The 16,560-nt window shown below is 38.6% G+C and overlaps 2 protein-coding genes across 3 annotated transcripts; both read right to left on the minus strand.

Annotated features, from left to right (window-relative positions):
* Positions 1–1,684: 1,684 nt before the first annotated feature.
* LOC110966458 (speriolin-like protein) lies at positions 1,685–5,058 on the minus strand. Its single transcript, XM_022215822.2, has 4 exons — positions 4,899–5,058; positions 3,137–3,346; positions 2,931–3,055; positions 1,685–2,248 (listed from the first exon to the last, which is right to left on the minus strand). Exons 1-4 carry the CDS (start codon positions 5,056–5,058, stop codon positions 1,916–1,918), a joined length of 828 nt encoding a protein of 275 aa, XP_022071514.1. The 3' UTR covers positions 1,685–1,915.
* Positions 5,059–5,170: 112 nt separating this feature from the next.
* Positions 5,171–16,341, minus strand: grinab (glutamate receptor, ionotropic, N-methyl D-aspartate-associated protein 1b (glutamate binding)). Of its 2 annotated transcripts, none has more exons than XM_022215821.2 (7): positions 16,197–16,341; positions 15,291–15,629; positions 14,106–14,209; positions 12,833–13,033; positions 11,860–11,988; positions 11,637–11,780; positions 5,171–6,127 (listed from the first exon to the last, which is right to left on the minus strand). In XM_022215821.2, exons 2-7 carry the CDS (start codon positions 15,586–15,588, stop codon positions 5,975–5,977), a joined length of 1,029 nt encoding a protein of 342 aa, XP_022071513.2. In that variant the 5' UTR covers positions 15,589–15,629; positions 16,197–16,341; the 3' UTR covers positions 5,171–5,974. The 2 variants fall into 2 exon arrangements, with proteins under 2 accessions (XP_022071513.2, XP_051812998.1); XM_051957038.1 differs by having other exon boundaries at positions 15,291–15,602; positions 16,197–16,334.
* Positions 16,342–16,560: the final 219 nt, after the last annotated feature.

A 16,560-nucleotide genomic window follows, 5' to 3' on the forward strand; every position in this document is an offset into this window, starting at 1 on the left:
GTACTAATCTATGTCTTTTATTATTTTGTTCACATATTCCACACTAAAATTATTATGGGGGGGATGCAGGAACGGGCGTTGTTAGGACACATTTAGTTTTAATGCAGCCCACAAATCTTTAAATCCTAACTTGATAATTGCACAATTTCAGAGTAAATTGAACATAAAATGGAAGATACCATGTTCACGGAAAAGTAGGCTTAATTCACATATTTATCTCGCTACTGCAGGGTAGTTCTCAAACTGTGTTGCTTGGAATTATACTAATTCGGAGCTAATATCATACACATTGGCATGCCTTAAAAATGACTGCTTATATTAATTTCATTTAATACTAATTTGGGTTGAAATAGTGTAGGAGAAGAGATATGGGTGCTGGTGAGAAGAAAACACTCCACACTGTAATACCCCACATGAAAAACTACAACAATCACAGCAAATCTACTGTGTTGCTGACAAAAAAGAAATAAATCTATCCTTAGCCTATTATTAGACAGCTTTTCTTCAGAAACTTACAATAAAGCAATGAAATGTGTCATATTTTGATGGTTAATTTCTTCATTACTGAGGCCACAATCTAAATGCAGTTAAGGGCAACAAATCTGATCTAAACATGATCATTTCTACATTTGCAAAAACCAACTTTATTAAATTCGGGGGCCTTGGACTTCCAGACTTAATGACTGCACTACTGTGGATCAAACTGCCGCATGTGGAGCATAAACTCAATTCTTATTCATCTGGAAGAATATTGTAGTATTAAAAATACTGACAAAACCGAAAGGGACATAAAATCCCCTGATATTATAGCTCTGTCCTCAAAACATGTTCGTCAATGCAGGGACAGAGTTCAGGGGGTGACAGCTATTGTAAACTAAAGTCTGGTCCCCCACACAACCAATAGAGCTGCTTAAATAGAACCAGAGTTACATCCAGAACTGTTCTTCTATTGTTACCTCTCATTCAACTACATACAATCAAGCAGCTCTGACCAACCAGGAAATGTTCACTCTGTCTAGCCTGTACAAAAATTAGTCTGCTTTTCTTTGTAAATAAAGAATCTATACATGTGTTTATTAGCCAAAGTGGGTATGATTTAGGCTAAGCGGTGGATTTCATTTAAGATGAAACCTACTTTGTCGAGCTCCTGAAACAAATGACAAAAACAGCCAAACAATGCAAGACTGAGCTAGAAGCTGCAGCACAAAAGACAGAAACAAAAAAGGGCTGTACTGACTATGTGACGTAGGAGGGAGTCCTGAGCAGAACAAGGACGCTTTGGACATAAGAGTGTCATGTAATCTACTGGAATTTAAACCATAATCATCTTAGGAGCAATCAGCAATAAAGAGCATAACTTGAGCAGCCGTTGAAGGTTTTAATCAGCTGTGACTAACAGAAAAAAAGCTTATTTTACTGCATACGTGTGCACTTCAATTGGCTGTCTTGCCTGCCTGAGTGAATGTTGAAGTGAATGAAACAAAAGACTATTTAGCCAACAACATTTTACTAAAACAAAGAAGTTGTGCCTCTTCAATGTGAGAAATGATCTCAGCCAACCACTTGTCAAATAATCAGCATTTTCTCCCCAAATAAAGCTCAGAACCTCTACATTACTGCCCACATATTTCATGTCTAACTGATTATCAGGTTAGATCCATGACAAACTCACTCATGCAGCATCTCATGAGTAATACAGTGCATCCTTTATGCTTAGAAGATGCTCCAGTCTGTTACTACATACATTTTTGTTAGAAACTGCTTAAAAACCCAAGAGTAAATTATGCTTTTGTGGCTTGAATAAAACAGCTTTTCCAGTTTGTTTAATGAAAAGTGCAAATGAATAAGCAAATATGTGATTTATTTTAACTTTTTATTTATTTTAGCATTCCTTAACCTCCAAATTCAGTGTTTTCTACCACAGAAAGAGAGGCTTTCCATCCATCTCCGCCATGCTGCAGAGGCAGTTGAGCACAAGCAGCAGGTCCTTCTGAAGTTGCCTGGGCGCCGATGTCAGTATCTGCTTCTTCAGAAAGTCTGGGTTATTGTAATCCTGCTCCTGGGCACTGTTTTTCTCAGGCCTCTCCTTCAGGATGCCGTAGCTGTTGACGATGAATTCGGTGAAAATAGGGTGAAGTGTCATTTTGTACCCGAGCTGGGTCAGCCTGTCCATGAGGCCTGCAAACCTCTGCGTGAGATAAAGCCGATAGCCTTCATCCACCTTCCCCGTCAGCGGGTGTGTGCAGACCTGCAGCACAGAAAAGAAGGTTGCAGACTTTGTTTTGTGTCTTTTAACCCTTGTGTGGTCGTGCGGGTCAAACTGACCAATTTTAAAGTTTGAAAATGTGGGGGGGAAAAAATATTTTCACAGTGAAAACATCCACATTTTCAACATTTTTGGGAAATTTTTGAAAATTTTTTGGCGGAAATAAAAGAAATATTAAAAAAAGTTTGTTGATTTTTTCTGAATTTTCTTAAACAAAATATTAGAACTTTTACTGATAGATATGTAATCACATTAGATAATTTTAGGATTTTTTGGAAGATTTTTATTCATTTTTTTAAAATATTTACAATTTTTATTTATTTATTTATTTTATTTTTAAAATTTTAGTTTCTTGTCAAATGTTAGGATTTTTTTTTTTAAAAATAAAACTTTCAAGGGAAATTTTTAAGGAATTTTTTTGAATTTTCTTCTTGAAGATTGTGCAAATTTCTTTTTTTTTTTTTTAGGAATTTGTTTTTGCTGAATTTTTGGATTTTTTCAGACAAGGGAACATTTTTTTTTTGGTGCCCGTAAATGAGGGCAATAGGAGGGTTAAAGGGAATTTTACAGTTTCTAAATGAGGTGAGCTCTTATCTGAGCACTGCCACATTAAAAGGGAAGCCAGCTTGGTAATAAAGGAATACAAGTCTGAGAGATTTCTTACCTCGGTGACTTTATCTGCTATGTTGAGCACTGTGAAACCATAGAGCCTCTTCTGGCCCTGGAAAACAAAGGACAGAATCCTCCTGTCCAGCTGGAAGGAAATCTCTCCAAACAGCCTATCTGGACCTGTGATTAAATTATCAGAATTTAAGTGTGAAACTACTAAAAATGCTGCTCTAAAATGCTTACATGTCCAGTAACAGTCACCTTCGGCGTCAGGAGGACTCTCATCCTGGCTGCTCTGAGGCGCCCCTTTCACATCAGTGTCTGTGTTCATGGAGCTTTGGATGAGAGTCTTGAAGTCGACGGGAGACGACGTTCGTTGCTCTTGCTTGACTTTTGTTTGCTGCATCTCGTTTCTGAACTGCCTTTCAGTCAAGGTGTTTTGCCACTCTGTGGTTGTCTTCAGCTGTGAGGCTGTGCGAATGGGAAAAAACAAAAGTTATTAATGACAAGCAGAGCAGGTACTCTACACACACAGACCAGACATTTTATATAATATCTGTGTATTTATAAGTTTTGGTTGAGTATTTTGTATCACAGGTGATTTGGTTGAATTTTTCATTTAGAGTTATTATCACTATAGGTATATCATTAATTGAGAAAAAGTTGAGTTCTTTGTTGTTTTATGTATAATATTAGCAAAAAAATGTCTTTTCTTAGAGTAAGTGAACCATGAGGTTACAGAAAATGACAATATTTTAGTTACAGGACAAAGTCTTGGAAACAAGCTTCGATTGTTTTTTTTTTCTTGTAACATTTGTAGTTTTTATGCTGTACACATACAATTAAATGACAGAACTTTACCTATTTTTCACTATAGATATGCACTACTAAAGTATGGAAAATCAATTGTTTTTTTTAATTTAATATTTATACATTTAATATTAATACAAAAAAATTACAGATTTACCAAGAAAATGCAAAAAATGTTTTTTTCTACTTTAGTTTTTTACATCTATGGAAAATGTCCAGCATTTCTTTTATTATTATCTCTTTTCTTTTAACCATAAATACACAATTAAAATATAGATTTCTATTTTTAAAAATAAATACAGAAATTGTCTATTTTTTGTTACACATACATGATTACAATGCAGAAATTGTCCTGTTTCTTTATTACAGATTTACCAATAAAATACTGAAAGTGTCTTTTTTTATATTTATTCTAAATTCACCAATAAAATGCGTCCATTCCCGAGTCCTGACTGAATATCTGAACCTACATATTATAGAGCCTCAGGGGTCTGGAATGGGCTCTTCTGCCCAATTTTATTTGAATTGTCTGTACGTCTTTATCCATTAGCATTTCAGGTTAAAATATTGTATTTTATTCTGATTTGATATATTGAAGTTATTCCTAATTCATCAATGGATTAGACATTACACTTGATTTTATTACGTGTTGAATGTGCTGCCTTTCAGCAAAAAAAGCTCTTCTTCTTAAAGCTTTCACCTGATTTTTCTTGAATTTTTCTGTTTTCATCTCGTAGCACTTCAGGATAACAGATTTTATTTAAATTAACATTTTAAAGACATTTTAAAGCTTAATTGAACATTGTATTTAACTTTATTAGCTGCTGAAGGCTCTTCATAACTTTGGTTTTGAAAACTCTTAATACTAAAATAAAAAGACGAGCATGTTTAGTGGTAAACACAATACAGTTTTCTGGGGAAGAGTGTTGCTAGAAAACAGCTTGGATCAGTGGAACTACAATTAAAGTTACACCCATTAAGAGGTTTAATGTTCAACTGTGCAAAATTTTCTTTGTACATGCTTATATTTTATAGTATTTAACAACAAAAAAATGACTTTGTTAAAGAAATACTCAAAACAACTCTGATTTAAAACGCCTCAACACTGACCTCATCAGGATCAATTTTATACCCAATGTGGTTCCTTCCAGCCACACTGACATATTAAAAATTAACTATTGCTACCACCTAGTGGCAAAGAAAAGCACAATACCTGCAATATCCTCCATTGTATCATTATTGAAGCTCTGCATTCTGGCTCTCAGGTCTATGTTCTCCTTCATTACACTCAGAAATGATTTCAGCTGATCGTTTTCCTGCTTGAGTCGTTCATTCTGCGACTGCAAAGTCACACGGGCTTGCTCCAGGTCCATCCTGAGGCTCAGAGTTTCACAGCTGAACCACAAACACCCAAAAGCTTTCTGAACAAAATCAAATCATATCAAAACACTGGACAACAGAACAGAACACTCTGTTGCTGGGATGTGGTTTTATCAGGATTCTTTTACTGGAATACAAAGAACAGACATCAGGTTTAAAAAAGTTTCTCAATACTTGAAAGCATGAAAGTAGAAATAGTAGTTTGACAAAAAGAAAGAAAAAAAGAAACCAACACAAGGTCCACTTTGTAACAACTTTTTAGATTTTTAAGCAGTGGATGAAGTTTGCTTGGTTGTCGTGGAGACAGATCAGTTGATACTTAAGTTTATCATCATCCACTGCACTGTTTTAGCCCTTTTCATCCCTGCTGGTTTATTGGTCAAGCATCAAAGTCCACTCTGGGCCCTGGGAAAGTCACTGTTTGACTAACCAATCCCAAAGTCCACTGAGTGGTTGTTTCAGGGTTTAAAGAGCTTCACACAGTCATCATCTGGTAAAGAATCCAACACAGACAAGGAGTCTTGTGCGCTTCAATGTCAACAAATGTATCCCCATTTGAACCGAGCAACACTGAAGACTGACATGAAGCTGAAAACCCTGGAATAAACCTGCCATGTTTTATGATTTAGTATGGCATAGGATACAATTTTCTAAACTGAAATACAGTTTTTGTACAACAGGTCATACACCTCATAAATAACTCCGCAAACCTGGAACTTCCACTTTACCCATCTACCTAAAGTATCATAAAAATATAGCATTTACACTGGATGAAGCAAAAGCAGTCTTCGACTATGTGGTGAATACACACTACAAAGCAAATCAAACATCGTGACTATGGGAACTCACTTCTACACGTTTACTGAAAACAAATTTTCTGCGTGAATCCTCACGCGCCGCTCCTCCTGCTCAGCCTCCCCTTGCTCTTCCAATGATGGCCAGAATATAGAGGAAAACGTTGATGATGTCCGTGTACAGGTTAAGGGCGGCGAAGACGTATTCCTCAGGACTCAGAGCCAGTTCCTTGTTGCCAAGCAGCAGCTGTGTGTCGACGGCCAGGAACTGTAATGCAGAAAGAACAGAACAGAAAATCAGTCAATGGCTGTTGATAATGTGGAGTAACATCACGATAGGATATGATGAACGTTCATTAATCTCACAGTGTGGAAATTTGCTCTGCAGCAAAGAGGATAGCGCAAAGATTTAGGATAGATCAGTAGAAAAATAAAATAGAAACCAAAAACATAGATAAGTACTGGTTCAGATTGCTCAAATTCCTCTGGTTGGAAATACCAGTACTGCATAGATCAGCTTTAAAGGGTAGAACACCCAAATTATTTTTTTTCTCACATCAAGAAGTACCTAGCTATCCTTACAGCCGGGATATTTGTCTCCAATATCTCTGCATCTATCACACTACAGTGGCAAATAATCAAATATGCAGTACTTGACAGATATGTTTTCTTGTTTAGGGTCGATATCAGTGCAGTTTAATGGCATTCAAGTGAGAATGATAGACATATATACATTATATGTTGTATTTTAACAGTAAGTGATAGAGAACCTGTCGTTTACAATGAGTCTTAAACTGAAAGCACTACTATAAGTGAAAAAGTATGCAAACAATAGGAGTCTGTCTGTGAAAGTAGCTAATGTCCTGGTTTGTGGTAACAGTTGGTGTTTCCTGTTCAGTTTTTTCGAGTTGTGCCACTGCTAGAGAGACACTGCCGAGAGTACAGAGTGTCTATAGACAGAGAAAGTCAGTTTCAGACTCACAGCACTGCATGTAGTTGAAAAATAATTAATAAAAATTGCAATACCGATAATTAGAACAATGTCAAATATCGGCCCCGATAATTGACGAGGCCGATAATCATTTATCCCTAAAATGTACATTGTAGAAACTCAACAGAAACAACATACACACGTGGACAAAATTGTTGGTACCCCTCAGTTAACCCTTTAAGCTTCAGTCAATTCCAGCCGTTTTCAGTACAAAAAATCGCTAATATTCTATTTTTAAATAAAAAAAATTACGAAAAATACGGGGAATATTGGACGGGCATCGCGAGGTGCATTTTCTTGAAAAGGACCGATTCGGGGATTTTATACCGACTTCAGGACATGTTTTGGACAAAATAGTTTCCTGGCTTGTGTCATCTGATGTAAAAGGTTGGATTATGACCGTTTTTTGTGGAATCTTTTTTTTTGTGTATAATAATGAACCCGGAAATGTGAGTCGCGCTGTGTGCGTTGAAGCCGTGTATAGAGAACGGATGGATGAATATTTGTTTTTGTCGGACAAATGTGTTTTTCTCACCCGCTGTGGTAATCGCATCTGAAAGTGGTTTATACCGGCAGATTCATGAGAATCTAAGCTTTCCATCGGTGTATAGTGTTTATATAAGCGCGTTTGCGGCCGTCGGACATTCTTGAAATTCCTATGCAAATTAGTAGGTGTACCGCCGGCGGTACACTGAAGCTTAAAGGGTTAAAGAAGGAAAAACCCACAATTCTCACTGAAATCACTTGAAACTCACAAAAGTAACAATAAATAAAAATTTATTGAAAATTAAATAATCAAAATCAGCCATTACTTTTGAATTGTTGATTAACATAATTATTTAAAAAAACAAACTAATGAAATAGGGCTGGACAAAAATGATGGTACCCATAACTTAATATTTTGTTGCTCAACCTTTTGAGGCAATCACTGCAATTAAACGATTTCTGTATTTGTCAATGAGCGTTCTGCAGCTGTCAACAGGTATTTTGGCCCACTCCTCATGAGCAAACAGCTCCAGTTGTCTCAGGTTTGATGGGTGTCTTCTCCAAATGGCATGTTTCAGCTCCTTCCACATATGTTCAATGGGATTCAGATCTGGGCTCATAGAAGGCCACTTTAGAATAGTCCAACGCTTTTCTCTCAGCCATTCTTGGGTGTTTTTGGCTGTGTGTTTTGGATCGTTGTCCTGTTGGAAGACCCATGACCTGCGACTGAGACCAAGCTTTCTGACACAAGGCAGCACATTTCTCTCCAGAATGCCTTGATAGTCTTCAGATTTCATCGTACCTTGCACACTTTCAAGACACCCTGTGCCAGATGCAGCAAAGCAGCCCCAAAACATTACTGAGCCTCCTCCATGTTTCACCGTAGGGACAGTGTTCTTTTCTTCGTATGCTTGGTTTTTGAGTCTATGAACATAGAGTTGATGTGCCTTACCAAAAAGCTCCAGTTTGGTCTCATCTGTCCAAAGGACATTCTCCCAGAAGCTTTGTGGCTTGTCAACATGCATTTTTGCAAATTCCAGTCTCGCTTTTTTATGAGTTTTTTTCAGCAGTGGTGTCCTCCTTGGTCGTCTCCCATGAAGTCCACTTTGGCTCAAACAACGACGAATGGTGCGATCTGACACTGATGTACCTTGGCCTTGGAGTTCACCTTTAATTTCTTTGGAGGTTGCTCTGGGCTCTTTGGATACAATTCCAACGATCCGTCTCTTCAATTTGTCATCAATTTTCCTCTTGCGGCCACGTCCAGGGAGGTTGGCTACTGTCCCGTGGGTCTTGAACTTCTGAATAATATGAGCCACTGTTGTCACAGGAACTTCAAGCTGTTTAGAGATGGTCTTATAGCCTTTACCTTTAAGATGTTTGTCTATAATTTTTTTCGGATGTCCTGGGACAATTCTCTCCTTCGCTTTCTGTTGTCCATGTTCAGTGTGGTACACACCTTTTCACCAAACAGCAGGGTGACTACTTGTCTTCCTTTAAATAGGCAGACTGACTGATTATGAGTTTGGAAACACCTGTGATGTCAATTAAATGACACACCTGAGTTAATCATGTCACTCTGGTCAAATAGTTTTCAATCTTTTATAGAGGTACCATCATTTTTGTCCAGGCCTGTTTCATTAGTTTGTTTTTTTAAATAATTATGTTAATCAACAATTCAAAAGTAATGGCTGTTTTTGATTATTTAATTTTCAATAAATTTTTATTTATTGTTACTTTTGTGAGTTTCAAGTGATTTCAGTGAGAATTGTGGGTTTTTCCTTCTTTAACTGAGGGGTACCAACAATTTTGTCCACGTGTGTATCTCTGCAGAAACACCATCCTATTAAAATCTTAGTCCTGATCTCATAGTCAGAGCAAAAGCTAGTTGAAATCACAGCTTTTCAAATCAAAATAGCACTTTTCATTCAAAACCAGAGGGCACATACTACAAAGTGAGAATAATGAGTTAGCAAGATATGTTGAGCCTGAAGTCAGAGTTTTTAATGTGGTGGCTCTGTGTAAACTACTAGATCACCATGGTAACTGATGCTGCACAGGCTGTAGGAAGCATCTGTGTTTCACAAATCCTTTAAAAAAAAAACATTATTCTCTCTGAGCAATATAAACCCTCAGCTGAGGTTTTATCTGCAAACCTATAGAGCCGTACATTAATACTAATAATGCGCTTACAGTACTATGAAGTGTACACACTACAGAGGTAATCAACACATGCATACGTATGTTTTTATGCCTGGTATTGATTTGTCCACTTCATGCTGCTGGTACTGCAGCTGATGGAACACGGATTAGAACGGTGACATGAGATGAGAGAATTTCCAATTAATAACATAATTTCACTAGCCTAGCCGCGCTAGACAACCCACGGCAACAAATTTAATTCTCTGCCAGAGTGGGTCTAGTTACCCTCCATAAGGCTCGAGGTTGGATGCTCCTAAAACTGGCCGGACCAATCACCATGAAGTGTAGAGTCAGAAGGCGGGCGTAGCTAAGTGACGACAGAGGCGCGACGATTCTGACAGAAACAACTAGCCTAGCCACGCTAGACAACCCACGGCAACGAATTTAATTCTCTGTCAGGGTCGACAACAAAAACGACAACAGTCGTTGAGCTCCATTAGCACCGACTCTGAATAATCTTTCTGTTAACATGTCTGTAATATACTTGAGCTTCACCCATTGACTGTATAAATAAGGCTTCACCGAACTACCGCATCCTCTGATTTCCAGCGCTCTAGGAGCCTATTCGTTGTACTGATTGGTTGTATCCCTACCTACTTGCTGCAGAGGGATTTGATAGACAACCTTTTAGCCCGCCTCCCTCCCTGTCGAGCGTGCCTAGACCCTTGCATCTTCAGAGCTGGGTCTAGCGCAGCTAGGCTATAATTTCACTTTAATTTGTCTAAATCGCAATTGATTTCCATTTATCCTTCATTATGGGACAATGTCAGACTTAGATGCACTTTGAAGTTTTGAGTTTGAAACCTCTAATATGAAACTGTGATGTTAAATTTAATCCTCTACCAGTACTTCTGTCTTGCGTCATTTGCAGTGGCAGCACTTTTAACCGCAATAAAGTTCTTATTTTCCTCACATTATAAAAACCTGCAATTCTTGGAAAAAGTAGGCAGTACACAACTGGTTCCCTTAGCGTGGAAGGAAAGACAGATGACACGACAAGCACCTCTTTTTATGGAAGCGTTAACAGTCTCTAACTGCTACCCTGATACGTATTGTCTCTGATTGGGGTTTTACTTTGATTGAGCTGGTTTACACAAAGAAAGCCTGGCTGTCAAACCTGTTTCAGAACACACCCCTATGATTTGATGTGCTTCTCGTCAAACACAAAACACGCAGTCAACCAAGCAGATCAATTTAAACACAGTGGAGCTATTAGAAAGCAGGATGTTTTTAGATACAAATACCGAAAGCTGTTTCAACAAGTTTTGTTTTAACAGAGCCAGAAGAACTAGGAGTTTCAGTGGATTCCTATTATGAAGGACAGTCAGGAGCTGCTGTGGAGCACAACTGTACAGTTTTATCGACAAGAAATACAGTTTTGCTGTGAAATTTCTGTACCTAATCATTAGCCAGTGCAGGAATGTGGCAACAAAAAGGATCTGATCAAATTTGTTCTTTCTTGTTACGACTCTGGACTTGGTATTTTGGACTAGCTGTGGTTTTAAGAGACAAAAAAAATACATGTACAAGTTTCACCGCGTGAGACAAGAAACCTCATACTCTCGGTATATTTTTTAAATGATAAAAAAGCAGCTTAGCTACATATTAATAGTATACAGCTTCTGAAAACAAACGTTACTGTCATATTTGAATGTTTAAAATTGAAAATTCAATGCTGTCCAGTTAAGAAATTGGAAACTAAAGTATCCAAAAGGTGCGATTTTAATATATTTATTGCCTCTTATTCATATTTCTGGGACTATATACCTCTTTATTTTGTTTTATTGTCCTGGGAATGCCTTTTATAAAATAAATTTGCGATAAGTGGACACACAAATAAATGCTAAGGCATCTTTAATGCATTTTAAGGTTTGAAATATCCGAGTATCACCGTCCTTCTAATGTGCATCTAAATAATGGTGTATAGGAAAATGTGAAGGCCCAGCCAGTAGAATATGTAGCTGGGTTTATGCAGCTGGGTGTACCTGTGTTTAGACTTCAGGCTTTTTAGTCTGAAACCTGAACTTAGATTAGGTTACCAAACGCCACAAAGCAGTGCCAAGAAGTAACTGCAGTAGCAGACCGTCTCAGGACTTACACAGGTGAAGAGCAATGCTCCCAGTCCAGCATACACGATGTGCAGAATCCTGTCACGGATGAAGATGCAGAGGAAACCGAAGACGATCAGGACGATCAGACAGACAAACAGCACACCGTAGCAGGAAGTGAAGTCGTACTTGGTCTGTGGAGGGAAGATAAAGGTGGTTATTTCCACATCAAAGTGATACCTATATCTAGGTCAACGAGCCACAGATGCAAACCTGCAAAGAGAAGAGGACCACCGTGAAGCACACAAACGCTGTAATTCCCACGGCCATGATCACAGATTCAGTTTCGTGGAAGCTGGCGATCATTCCCACCATGTAGGACATGCTGAGCGTCAGGATGGACTGGAAACGAGAAAGACAAACACGGTTTATCAGACCAGTATTACCTGGGGACCTCGTGTGATTTAGAAATTACACCCCTAAGTTTATGTTTTGAAGGCGCATTTGCATAGGATAAGCAAAGTCTGCGGTTTAAATGAATTTCCTGACAATATTCCTGCATGTGGCATCAATAGGCTGCTCTCTATAACTGAAAGACAGTGTCATGCATGCCATCAATCTAAACATCTTCTGACAGCTACACCAGCTATTATAAAAGAAAGTTTGGAGCCTTTTGGATGCAAATTCAGGCTCATTTTGTGACACAGATCAGAGGCCCATTCACAGAAAGAGTGAGCTCAAAAATAAATAGGCATTTTGCACTGGATTATTGCCTCTGCAATTATTACACACTACTAGAAGTCCTCAGACAGCACAAGTCCCATGTGAACTGGGAATGATTTTTTTTCTGATTTTTTTATTTACAACAGTGATCGATGAAGCTCAATCTGAAGGCAATCTCTCTAAATGTTTTTCTTAATAGAATAAATAAAGTATCTATCTATCTATAGAAAGATTTTTATTCTAGCAGTTGGCTTCTCACCTATAAAATACTAAGTGGAAGCGCTTTTTCCAGCACAGACGCAGCCTGACCTGCTATCTAACCATGTAAACACTAACAAAAAATGGAAACTGCATTTTTTTTTTTTCCAAGACAGCACTGATTCAGAAACACGGAGGCCAACACAGCAACGATTCAATAATGTGGATAAAATACCACTGGACAGTAGACTTCCTGAGCTGTAACTCTCCTCCCTTCCTCTGCTTCCTATCCGTAAAAAAACAAAAAGCAGCTGAGCGGGCTTACCAGCGCCACCAGGTTCCAAGGGTGTCTCCGGCGAACGCTTCCGCAGCAACTGATCACGCAGACGGACACGAAGAAAACGACGTAGGACACCAGGTAGGTCCATGTGTTCACCCTGACGAACACCTTGACTTGATCCACGAAGGTGAAGACGGCCACGAAGGCGAATGTGACCATCAGCTGAGCGGTTAACACCAAGAACACCTGCAGGGAAAAGTGGATTATTACAGGCAGCGAGCACAGACGATATTTAAGGTGGTCCACGTCTCGATTTGTTGTATGTGGTGCTTGTTAGTCTTGATTTTAATTTAATGTAAAGTAAAGCCAGGTGTCTAGAATTTACAAACATATTTTTGCTTTAAACCTCTGAAACCCAATAAGTTTCGGAGCATTTATTGTTCCCATCACATTTTTACTTTATGTTCATAATTTTTTACTGCAACGTAAAGTTCTGAACCTCTACGTAAAAAGCACAGCCACAACTAGAAGTACAGAGAACTCAAAAATGTCTTCTGTGCACAATGACACAGTTGTAATGCCATAAATAGGTACATAAAGTTGCATTTTTTTCAATATTTATTTCCTCGAATTAAAAAAAAAAAAAACACGGGAATCAACATTTGCAACATTCTTCCAAGTACATACAGGTGTGACCAATACTGGGAAAAACAACAGAGATAATACTATAGCTATTTTACTACTTTCACTTCAGCACAGTTCAGTTGAAAAATCACTAAATTTTTGTCACCTGACTGTTGGTCACAGCTTCCACACTAATGGCTTCTCGGTTGTGACCGAGATTTTTTTTTATTTTCTACAATCTAATTCAAGCAAATGGTTCATTTTTGGCAAATTTTCGAATGAGACACAGAATAACTTGGTTTTGAGGAAAGAGGATGTTAAACTGATTGAATAACATGCCACAGAGGACTAGTTCAAGGACTGTCGGGAAGTTAAAAATCTAATGATTCCCTCTGTTTTCACGGTTTCTGACTCTGATAAATTCTGTCATTTTGGTCCATTTTTAAAACATAAGGTGCCTATCAAACCCACAGTTTCAGCAAAGTAAATCAAATTTGAAACTTCTACTTCTGTAATTTCATATTATTATATCAATACATATGCTGTATACTAGTGCTGCTAAACAAACCATCGATTATTTTAAATGTATCTCACTGGACAGCTAAAAAAAAATTAATTTGTGGCTCTCTGATTTGCAGAATTATCTACAAGACAGTATTTCTTTGAACTTCCCCTAACTACACTGTCCAGTTACCTTCCGAATAAACGCTCTTCTTATGCTCTTGTTATCCAATCCAAAATCAAAGTCCTGATTCTCGTGAAAGGCCGGCGGATCCTCCTCATTACGGTAGACATCATCTGAGGTGGCAAAAACCAAAAACATCCAATAGAGTAATTTACACAACAAATATAGTTCCACACTAAAATAAATATGTCAGCAATTAGCACTGCGCAAGGGCGCTCAGACAGCTCAACTCGTTGAGCTGACGACCCATGAACGGGCTACAATCCTCGACGCAATGCGTTCGATCCCTGCTCACGGCCCTTTAGTGCCCTTAATGTCTTCCCCCATTCTTCTCCCCACTTTCCTGTCTGTCTCTTCAATGACCTATCAAATAAAGCCACAAAGACCAAAAAAATAAAAGAAATTAGGGCTTCACAAAATATTTTATCAGCAGTGTTATTATGCAACAATGTTTTTTTGCTGCTCGACACAAAAAGTAAACACACAGTGCTCATTTTTCATGACTAACATAGAAGATATGTCTGTCTGACAGAACTATAAACTATAACTATAAATAATTTACACTGATTCAAGGGTTCTTGCATAAACAAAGTTAAAAAAAAGAAAAACTTTATTTACAAGACAGAGTTTGGGGACAGCAGGCTCCACATGCGCACAGCAACATATATTTTAGCTACACAGGTTTTAAAAAGTCTCAGACCCAATCTAGCACGAAAAACACAACGATTAACAATATTTTGGTGCTAAATCTTCCAAAAGCAATCTCATATGTACCGGTCTCATGAAATAGATGTAGGAAGAGTGTGTTTGTCTTGTATTTTGGCTACAGGAAGGACGATGTTGACGCAAAACACGTACTGTGACGGCAGTGTCTTGCACTTGTTGCCATCACCAAGGCAACAACTAATTTGTTTGAAGCTCTGTAAAGCCAGATTTGAATGTCATCCAAAGTACAAAAAAAAATATTTTGAATGCCTTTGCCAGTGTTATACCATATGAGAGAGCTTCCATGGGGCTTTTTATAGCTTCTTTTTAAAATATTATTATTGTTTTTGATGCACATGCACCCTCATACAAAACCACCAAAGTAGCTCAAGGTTGATCTCACAAATAGAGTCATCTGGTGCAAATTCATGCATTTGTACACTTTACAAAAATATGTCAGGATTGTTAATTGCAATTAGAAATACTAACCACTGAAGTTTCCCTCAAATCCTGGGCCTGGTTGAGAATATGGGGAGCAGGGGTTGGTGTATCCGGGGCCTCCCTGGGGGTTGGTGGCCATCCCGAAAGCTCCAGGGACCCCCGGTGCAAAGGTAGTCGGTGGAGGGAAGGGCAAACCGCCGGGTGGAGGGCCGGAGGCCATGTTTGGGCCGGGCATGGTGGGCATGGGGGGCATGACGAACCCGACGGGGAAGCCTGGATACGCGGGGGGAGGCGGCTGAGCGGGTCCCACCTCCACAGGGGTGTACTCGGTCTTCTCAGTGGCCATCTCTGCCGCAGAGGCTGGAGACAAGACGGATGTAAAGAAGTCTGGAAAGCAGAAAAAGGAAAGGATGAGCGATATTTAGGCGAAAAATAATCAGAAGGACTCATAAACATGATGCTGACAGATGAAGTTACGTCGCAACGCCACAAAGTCACATGACCATGGCGACTTCCGTGTAGATATCGTAATCAATAATTATAATTGTTAAAATTAAAACAGCTGTTCTAATGCATTTTACAGGCCGTTTTGTGTCCTCCAATCGAAGCTGGAACCAACGTGAAGCCTAAATTAAATGTCACGTTTGATGCCAGTTAGCTGCATTTAAAACCGCCGAGTTTCCCCCGAGACTCGCAATTTAGGCCACAGATCTCACTTTCGGTTATTAAATGACCTTTTAGCCCACATATTTCACACCCCACAAGCTACCCGAGCTAAAGCGACACACACGACTGTATTTTATATTCTCATAAGGAACCGTTGAACCGTTTTTCGGTAAAATTTCAATACATAATATGGCCATGTTTTTTTTCCATAACGGAAAGGGGAAAACACGAGAAAGGCAATAAAGATAAACACACTTATCATGGCGGAAATCTTAAAATACTACTCACTTCAAATTTATAATCCCAGTGGAGTTTCACTTGTATAGTTTATGGCTATTCCACCGCAGTTTCCGTGATTTTTTAAGGCACCCTAACTGCCAGGAAACTGCTCTCCCACGGCCCCCACGAAGCGGAATGTGAGGCGTTTAGGGACCGTGGGATGACGAGGAGAGATGCGTACGTTTACTGTTTCTTGAGCAGTTTGTGGGCATTAAATTCACAGGAAAGTCATTGCTGTGCGATTATTGAGCCACCCATGTCAATTTGAAATTACACCTTACTAACAATAAAACCCTATAGTCACTATTTATAGTTTTATTTTGCCTGAATGTGCACCTTCCCTAATATAACAACGCGTTTACTTAATTTCCAG

The sequence above is a fragment of the Acanthochromis polyacanthus genome, chromosome 12, assembly GCF_021347895.1.
Source record: "Acanthochromis polyacanthus isolate Apoly-LR-REF ecotype Palm Island chromosome 12, KAUST_Apoly_ChrSc, whole genome shotgun sequence".
NCBI classification, from domain to species: Eukaryota; Metazoa; Chordata; class Actinopteri; family Pomacentridae; genus Acanthochromis; species Acanthochromis polyacanthus.